Source organism: Seriola dumerili, unplaced genomic scaffold, assembly GCF_002260705.1.
Source record: "Seriola dumerili isolate Sdu_G_001 unplaced genomic scaffold, Sdu_1.0 BDQW01000078.1, whole genome shotgun sequence".
Lineage (NCBI taxonomy): Eukaryota > Metazoa > Chordata > Actinopteri > Carangiformes > Carangidae > Seriola > Seriola dumerili.
The window spans coordinates 296,739-305,925 of record NW_019174333.1 but is presented as its reverse complement, the minus strand read 5'-3'; the positions used below and the strand labels follow the sequence as shown (position 1 = coordinate 305,925).

General features: G+C 37.7%; 2 protein-coding genes across 2 annotated transcripts in view; one reads left to right on the top strand and one right to left on the bottom strand.

Moving 5' to 3' along the window:
* The first annotated feature begins 150 nt into the window (after positions 1-150).
* On the top strand, positions 151-3,609 carry LOC111220890 (CD209 antigen-like protein E). Its single transcript, XM_022744158.1, has 7 exons — positions 151-297; positions 615-692; positions 1,611-1,724; positions 1,990-2,067; positions 2,795-2,866; positions 3,082-3,233; positions 3,311-3,609. The coding sequence occupies exons 1-7, from the start codon at positions 204-206 to the stop codon at positions 3,494-3,496; spliced, it is 774 nt and encodes a 257-aa protein (XP_022599879.1). The 5' UTR covers positions 151-203; the 3' UTR covers positions 3,497-3,609.
* An 895-nt stretch (positions 3,610-4,504) lies between these two features.
* LOC111220826 overlaps positions 4,505-9,187 on the bottom strand; it is a 34,003-nt gene continuing 29,320 nt past the window's right edge. Inside the window, exons 34-39 of the mRNA XM_022744064.1 lie at positions 9,027-9,186; positions 8,385-8,533; positions 7,505-7,610; positions 7,149-7,397; positions 6,912-7,041; positions 4,505-5,439 (exon numbers count right to left, since the gene is read on the bottom strand). Of these exons, the coding sequence (XP_022599785.1) occupies positions 5,268-5,439; positions 6,912-7,041; positions 7,149-7,397; positions 7,505-7,610; positions 8,385-8,533; positions 9,027-9,186 (966 nt within the window). The 3' untranslated portion in view covers positions 4,505-5,267. The remainder of the gene's footprint in view (positions 5,440-6,911; positions 7,042-7,148; positions 7,398-7,504; positions 7,611-8,384; positions 8,534-9,026; position 9,187) is intronic.

The following is a 9,187-nucleotide window of genomic DNA, read 5'->3' as shown; positions in this document are numbered from 1 at the left end:
TTGATGGAGAATATAAATCATTTTGTCAAAGCATTAAGGGAAGTGAAACATTTAAATGAGTGAAGAGGAAAAAAAAGAAGTTGACCTTGGGGAACAAAATGTTTTTTAAATCCCTCCCCACCTGTCACTTTGTGCGTGACATTTGAAGAGTACTTGAACCGTTTGCTGTCACACCCAGACTTAGTTCTCTTTCAAACTCACTGATGGCAAAAGAGATGAAAATGTCTGAAGGTGAAGTCCTGTACACAGAAGTCGAATTTACAAGGGGAGCGAGGGGAGTGAGGGCATGCACCAATGGTGAGTCTTAATTTCTTTTACAACATTTTATGGTTACAGTGTATACAAGAATAAAATAAAGATGTATGCTGAAAAAGAGTGAACTGTTCATTTCAAGTCTTCTTAGCAACATCTTTCTTCAGAATGAAATGATGGACTTGATTTCCCTCTTATATCTCCAAGAATGCCACCAGAGTTTTCAAAGGTGAAAACTCCAGATACTTCCAAGAGTTTGTTTCTTTTGTTAGTCAGCCTTTGAGTGGAGTATGAATGTTTAATCGTTCACCCAGTGGTGCATGTTCACAATCCTTTCAACAGCAGTTTGTTTTGTGTTGCAGGGACAACTTCCTCATCAGCTGAAACCACTTACTCAGAAGTCCGGACCTTGAGAACTGAACCACCTTCAGAGCTGCCTGGTAGGTAATAAACAGCAAGTCAGTGGCATGGTGAGGTGAGGTGGTTACCTGATCTACAGTAAATTAGTCAGCAACTATTCTGATAATTGAATAACAACATTTTTCAAGAAAACTCCCAGCTTCTCAGATGTAAATATTTTCTGTTCTTTTTAGTCTTCTACAACCATAAACGTATATCTTTAGGTTTTTGATTGTTTATTAGACAAAATGAGATACGTGAAGATGTTACCTTGGACTTCTGATGGACATTTTTCTTTTTTATTTATTTTTTTGGGTTTTTTGTGCCTTTATTGATAGTGCAGTAGAGAGAAACAGGAAATGGGGAGGCAGAGAGAGGGGTAATGACATGCAGCTAAGGGCTGTCCGATGCAGGACTCGAACTGGGGCCAACTGCAGCGAGGACTGTAGCCTCTACACATGGGGCGGATGCTCATCCAACTGAGCTACTCGACGCCCCCTGATGGACATTTTTCATTAGTTTCTGACATTTCTTAGAAAAATAATGAGCAGATTAACTGATAATGAACATAAGTTAGTTGCCCTATTATTGTGTATAATAAAGTTTCTACTTACTATGATTATTGTTATGTACCAAAACACCAAAGCAAATTCCTGGATCTTGCACAGAGATGATAAATCAATGTAATTTGCTCATTTATTTGCCTCTGCTAGATTCTAACCTTCAGGAAGGAGGATTTACAGCAGGACTGTTGTATTAGACTGCATTAGTCATAGCTAGGTGTTCCTAATAAACTGCTGAGTGTACTGTATAGAGCCAAGCTAAGAAACTGAATGTATGGTTTTCTCCAGGTTAAATCTAACCAGGTTTCTCATTTAAACAAAGTTTAAGAAATCAACTTACTGGAATAAGCTTACTTACTTAATTTGATGTGAACTGTCTCCTCTGTTGTTGAACAGGCGCCCAACAAGCAGCAGTGCCAAATGAACAATCCAAGGTGACATGGCAGACCGTGGCTCTGCTGGTTCTCAGCGCTCTGCTGGCAGCTGCCGTCATTGCTCTCTGTGTTACCTGTGAGTTTGTACCGTTTTCTCAAAGTACATTAATTTAGACTGACTAGTAAAATGAGAAGAACAATCTCAGCAACTTTGAGAATCTAGATTGATATATTATTGGTTATTTTCCTTGTTATAGAACTGATGTAAAATCACTAAAAATCAAATTGAATCTACAAATGTCTGTCCATATTATTAAACCTCATTCTAATGACTCTGAACAGATTCCTACTCATCATCAAGTACTGACCTTCTCTGACTATACTTTCTTTTTTTAAATTAGTAAATATGAACATTCAAACTGTGGAACATCTCCGAAAGCTGCAATATGATCATGATGCTGTGAAAAAAAATCTTTCTGGTAAGTTTAAGAGTTTGTGTTGCAAAGGCTCTGCAAAGTCACTTATTCATTCTGACAGGTGAAGCCTGATTCGAATCTGGTTTCAAATTTGTCTCCTCTGTGCACAAAAGAAATTCAAAACAGTAAAGAAATAACATTTCTGCCCTAAACCTTTAATACTATTATATAATAAACTTCCTTTAAATGATTTTGTCCTCATGAAATTTTAATTAGTTTGAAACCACAATATGTTTTGTTCTATATGTATTTAGTAATATTTAGTTCAAATGAATAGGATGATCAATTCTGTTTGAATTTTGAGGAATTTGAGGCGCAATAGAAGGAACACTGGTATTTTGTTTGTTTCTCAACTGAATATATAATAATAATATGAAAAAATATGTATCAGCATACGACTATAAAAACATTACCACAGGGAATAAACTTTAAAACAGCAAAATAAGTTTTCAGTGAAATTGACTCTAATCAGGCACTGACCTTTTCTGACTATACTTTCCTTTTCGTAAGACTTCGTATATGAAAACATTCAAACTAAGGACGATCTCCAAAAGCTGCAATTACATAATGAAGTTCTAAAAATAAACCTCTCAGGTAGATTTGAGAGATTGGGTTTGACATCTTTATTTATTATCGATTTATTTCTCAATTGTGTGGAAGTTACTTTTCTGTTTAAACGATCCTTATAAGGAACTGATCAAATGAAATCATTTCTCTCCTCTTTCATCAGAGACACGCTGTGAACCAACACCATGCAGCACAGTGCAGCCTACATGCCCCACACCTACTCAAGTAAAAATAAGTAAGTTATTGATTTTATGATGATTAAAGAAACACTGGACTGCCAGATACAGTAAGTTAGACTGTGGCTGCAGTTGCCTGATAGGTGCCTTGCTCAAGGCCAGAGTGCTGTATCTGCGAGGATTCACTTCACTGCTCTCAGATCTTTACCTTTAAAGTTCCTGCTGCTTCTATATCACATGTAAACATAAAGTCTTTGCTGTAACCTCTTCAAAGATCAGCCATGTCAGAAGTGTGAAGAGGGCTGGGAGCAAGACAGAGGACAGTGCTATTTCTTCTCCATCAATGGTTCATCCTGGGAAGAGAGCAGAAATGGATGCAAACGGCTGGGAGGAGACCTGGTTAAGATAGACAGCAGAGAGGAGAAGGTAAACACGTCTTTATGTTTCATCGTCTCAGCACAGGAAAGACTCACAGAGTGAATTCATCAACATTTCCTCTTCAGAGCTTCCTGAGCAACAGACTGATAGAAAAAATGGATAATACTGAAGACAAGTTCTGGATCGGACTGACAGACTCAGAGGTAGAGGGTGAATGGTTGTGGGTGGACGGCTCACGACTGAACACAAGGTTTGATTGTTGTGAAAACATTTTTGTCCATTTCCAGTTCAAAGTTTCCAGTTTTTATTGATCCAGTTCTTTCTCTTCTCCATCTCTTAGTTTGAGTTTTTGGTTTGCACAGGAGCCAGACAACTGGACACAGGAGAATCCTGATGGAGAGGACTGTGCGAGGATGGGGGAGGGCATGTGGTGGGATAAATCCTGCAAAGCCTCTCAAAAAAGTATTTGTGAGAAACAAGCAGAAATGGGACGGACTGCGGTTACATGTGTCACATGAAATCCAGTTAAGCTCGAGTCCTCAGCCAGTTTAACAATCTGTGGCATGATGCTGTTACTGATAAAGCTAATGACATAATCTATGAAAGAGCAAACACCTCATTTAGAATCTATGATTAGTTAATATTTCTGGACGTTTACTACTTTGGTGTTAAGTCTTTTCTCAGTGTTTGTGACCCGGAGAATTAAATATGAGTCTTTATGACAACAATAATGTAACGGTTTAGCTGTGTTTTAGTGTACAAACAAAAATGTATATATAAAAAGATAAACATTTTCATGAATGATTACATTTCATTAGTCTGTCTTTAAATGATTAATCAATAACTGAGGTTTTAAATGAAACCATTAACATTCATTAATTATATAAGGGTTTTTAATATTTATTTCCTGTACTGTGAATATCATTTTCATCTCACAATTCCTGTTTTCTTCCAGCTATTTTTTTTAGTTTGATGCAAAAATGCCAAATTAATCAAATTAATATGAGTTTATAATTCATTTGTTTTTTAGTTAGTTGTAACATTTTAAAGGTTTTTAATTACAGTCAGTGATGAATAAAGAATATAATTTCTTTATTATATTTAGATGAATTAATAATAAACACCTTAAAAAACACCTCTGAATCACTTTGAATCAGTTATTGGTCTGCTGATGTCATGTTAGTGTTTTACAAGGGATTTGTATATTTTAAAATGTAATGTATAATAATGTGTATATATTGTGTCAATTGACAGAATAAATTTTCCATTCATATGAATGACTTTTTTATTCATATGAAAAATAATATTTTACAGCCTCTCAAACCTACAGAAAGTGAGTGATCAATACTCAAAAAGGAAAAAGATTTTGAAATCAGTTAAAGTTTAAAACCCAATAGAAACAAACCACAAGGGGGCAGCATTTCTACATCTGAAGTGAAATAACAGACAAAAATTTTGGTCCAAATAAACTGAAGAGCACAAATAAACCTGGAGGATCACCATGTTGATCATAAGGATTCAAGATTATAAGACTCCAAAGCACAACCTCAAGGCATCAAAAGTGCAGTATTCTAAAGTGGAATATATTCAATCTGAGCAACAAAACCCGTCCAACAAAGCGCAGCTGAACAGAAACATCATCTGTGAAGAATCTTTGCAGAACATCTGTACCCGTGTGAAACTGGCCCCTGTAACTGCAGCTGAACTCTGCGATAACGATAACAAATCAAGTCCAACAGGGAAAAATTTGAAAAAAATGTTTTGAAACAAACTCTTATTTAATGAGTCCAGGTAGAAAAAATTGAAGAAATCGCAAAACGTGATTGTGAACTTAGAGTGTTTGGAAAAAAACAAAACATAAACGTTGTCACGATTTCATCAAAAGCTGTTGATGACACAACAAATTTTAGGTGTTTGTGTGAGAGACTTTACGAGATTTTACTATTTCTGTTTAATGGAATGATTTTCACAATTTAAACATTTTTAAACTCAAAGTCATTTTTAACTGTAAACTGTAAAAGTCATTTAGCTGCCTTCATCAGTCTGAATCCACCTCGTCTTCTGTATCTGTCGGCCCATCTTCTATCTCACATCGTCCCCCTGCAGCTCTCTGACGGTGAGGATTCGTACGATCATGGCCTCCATGGTGCTGTCGTCCAGAGGGCTGGAGGAGAACCACAGAGGGCTGCTGGGAATGCAGCGGTGGTCCGGGTGGAGGTAGAACAAGTCGCTGTGCTGCCTCACCGACTCCGAGCTGAGAGGAAACACAGAAGACGTTTAAACTGAAGCTGGTCGTTGTGTTTAGACACATAGGTATCTGTGTTGATACAGGGGAGACAGAAGATCATGACAGGCTCATACACATTTCATCCAGTGTTTTAAAATGTGTGTTCATTTATCATTCTGTATGTGCACTACTTTATGTATTTTAGACAATGTGATGACACTTGGAAACCGATTATGCTAATTACAGCAACAATATCAAGGATTTTCATGAAATCAAATTACTTTTCCAGCAGTAGCCACTCAGGATATTTACATTTTTATAATTATGTCTCCATAGAGATGAGTTTTTGAGCATTGTAAGGCAGGCGGCTGAAAATAACTCAGATTACCGAGATTTTATGAGGAGATCAACATGACTTTCATGTGTCTTAAACTGCATGAATGACAAAAGTAAAGAGTAGAAAATGTTCATTATCTCATGAAGGAAACCTGCCTGATAGCTCAGAGCAGAATTAGCCGTTAGCTCCAGATAGGAGTGCACAATTATTCAGAATATAATGGAAATTGCAATATGGCCATGTGCAATATCCAAATCACAGGAACTGCAATTTTTTGGATAAAAGGTAAAATGTGTCACATTGTTGTGCAATGGGTCGGCATGGTGTTGCAGTGGTTAGCACTATCGCCTTGCAGCAGGAAGGCTCTGGGCCTTTCTGTTTGGAGTTTGCATGTTCTCCCTGTGCCTGCATGGATTCTCTCCGGGTACTCTGGCGCCCATAGGTGTGAATGAGAGTGTGAATGCTTGTTCGTCTCTTGTATGTCCCTATACTGCGCCCTCACCCAATGTCAGCTGCAGCTGTGTGTTTCAGGCTTTTTTAATAATTATCGGTAGAAAGCTTGTGAGCTGGAGAAGTTAATTGTTAATTGTAGGAGGAGAGACAGCATGTGAATCAGAGTAGTGCCTCATCAATTTCTGAGGATGTCTGGTCCAGCAGGACATATAGATATACATATAGACAGACGTCACATGTCTTTATCTAACTATTGTTATGCGCCTTTTGTGCTTCTTTACTCATACTCGTCTGAAACTGGATTAGGACAGTTTCCTCTAAGTTATGCATTTTTATCCATAACACCTTGTTTACCCTAGCAACAGAGGATAAAGAGGCTCCATTTAGACTTGAATCAGTCATAATAGAAGCTACACAGTGAACCAGTGTAACAATGACTCTTGAAGAAAGAAGAAAAATTCCTTCACACTGAGGCTGTGTGTGTGACTGACAGCTGACTGAGGAGCAGACTGATGGTTTTTAAAGGAAAATGTTTTCACATTGTTATGATTATAATTTTTGAGGGAAAATAAATTAAGTGTTGAAGTGTTTGGCATAAAAAAAATGCTAATTTTAAGACAATAAACATCCCAAACTGTCTGTAATGAGCACATTTAAAACGATACCACATAAAACATATAAAACCTCGAACATAGAATCAGACACTCACCACTTGGAGAGGTAGAACTCATAGAGTCTGACCGGGCAGCGTAGAGGGTTCTCTGTGTTCTCCATCATCTCCAGGAAATTCTCTATATTCTGATTTTTCTTATGTCTTTTAGCTGGGACACCGTCTGTATCTGAAGAACACACACACACACACACAGACACACATTCACACGACATTGTCATAACACAAATCCAGCATAAGAAGATGTGAGCAGTTGACCCTCAGCCACACTGGTACCTGGCTCTGCTTCATGTATGGATATGGGCGGGTAGAAGCGCAGGAAGGTGGTCTTGGTGTTATTCGGGTTGGTTTTGGTGCAGCGCATGACGTGGGCGAAGGACAGCTGGCGGTGCTGCTCCACCGTGGTGAAGCCGAAGTACTTGCAGCAGAAGAAGAGCAGAGTGTTGAGGAGGACGATGGGGGAGTACGCCCCCAGCTGTTTACAGTCCCAGAGAAACTCCTCCTCCACACGGGAGTGGATGTAACCTGGCGAAGAGAACAGAGATTTGATCAGAGACAGAAAACTAACTAACTAAATAAATAAATAAATAAATAATAATAATAATAATAATAATAATAGGACACTAACTCACCACTGGCTGTGACTGATGTTTTGAGGATTTTGGTGAACTCTGTGCAGAACTTGTTGTAGATCAGATCACTGAATATGTTCTCCATACGACCGTTCTCAAACAGGTACTACAGAGAAGAAAAGAATTTAGAATAAGAATAAGTTTGAGGGTGTGTACACTGTAGTTTGTAAAGGCCACAGAGAAGAAGAAACACAAGGTGTGACTGGATTTAGGAAAATCAGTTATTTATTGTTACAATGTTCATAGAATAAGTCATGAGTTATTTTTTTTAAAAAACATATTAGAGTGTAAAATGTTATGAAGCACAAAGAATAAACAGCACAGACTGTTCAACATGTAACTGTAACAGGAAGTTTCTTTTAGTGAGAAATAAGCTGATAATTCAACAAGTACATGTTTTTAAAGGACACTATTGATACTGTGTTATGAATATAGTCACATGATCATTTGTTTTGTAGCTTTTAGTTTTTTCTTTTCTGCTCAATATCCGAAATGATAATATAAAAAACGGATTTTTCATTTACTAATTTATAAAAACAGGAGAAAATTCTGTTTGTGTGATGGTAAGTTCAAACTTAGAAAAGCTGTTTGACTAAAATGTGCTTGAAAAGAGACACTTAGGACTGCAGTCCAGATCCAGACGCCGTCCTATCTGGACCTGGACCTATAATCTGTAAATTATCAAGAATTATTCAACTTTGACATAGCAACTCTATTCTAACCGGCAGCACCTTTCTAGCCTTTACGGCACTGGTCATGTGATGCTACTCAGCCAATCACTGCGACTTGAGTCAGTGAGCGAGAACACTTTTTATTTCATATTTCTAAAATGAAGCAGAGATATCATTTTGAACCCCCCCCCCCATGTTGTTTGTCTTACCAGTTGTATGCTGAGGCAGAGGTAGAACAGGCTGTCAGGTGAGTACGGCTCTCCATCAGGTTGTTTCACCTCGCTGACGAAGCGACAGAGGCCGTCGCTCAGTTCAGCCGCGGAGCAGTGAAGAACATCCTCCTTTAACCGCACATGTGCTGACGGATGACAGAAGCAAGGAGACAGTTTTAGTGGATGTGTCTGACATTTTATATTTTTCTGTTTTTTTTTTTTTTGTTAAATTAGTCAATAAAAATAAAATGTCATCACTTCATTTTATTTTGTTAGACATTTTAATTTAATTGTCTCATAATCAGCGTATGTATTTGTTTTTTGAGGTCACTGTGACCTTGACCTTCGACCATCAAAACCTAATCAGTTCATCTTTGAGTACAAGTGAATGTTTGAGAAGTTCCCTCAAGGCGTTACTGAGATATCATGTTCACCAGAATGGTACGAACGGATTGGACAACCAGAAAACATATAATGCCTGTTTCTCAACAAAGATCCACATCCACAATCCACAAACATCTGTTTAAACCTGTGCTTATGAAGTTTTGAGTTATTGAGCCAAGAGCAAATTAGATTCAATTTTAAGCTTCAAACATTCAAAATCTAATTAAAAAAATAAATAAATACAGAAAAACCTACAAGACACAGGGTCCAGGTTGGTCTGTGATTCCCTCCACTGAATCCATCTCTTCCAGGCGTCAGTCCCACACTGACTCTTCAGTTTGTGGTGCTTCCTAGACATGACCTTCGAACAGTCTCTTTGAGAGGTCTCCTTAGACAACTGTAGCAACTTTGAACCC

What these genes read in the sequence shown, in the direction of transcription:
- LOC111220890 (XM_022744158.1), top strand. Translation starts at nt 204, where the DNA reads ATGGCAAAAGAGATGAAAATGTCTGAAGGTGAAGTCCTGTACACAGAA. An exon ending in CATTGCTCTCTGTGTTACCT is followed by an intron (nt 1,725 to 1,989) that starts GTGAGTTTGTAC and finishes TTTTTAAATTAG; the next exon opens with TAAATATGAACATTCAAACT. An exon ending in ACCTACTCAAGTAAAAATAA is followed by an intron (nt 2,867 to 3,081) that starts GTAAGTTATTGA and finishes ACCTCTTCAAAG; the next exon opens with ATCAGCCATGTCAGAAGTGT.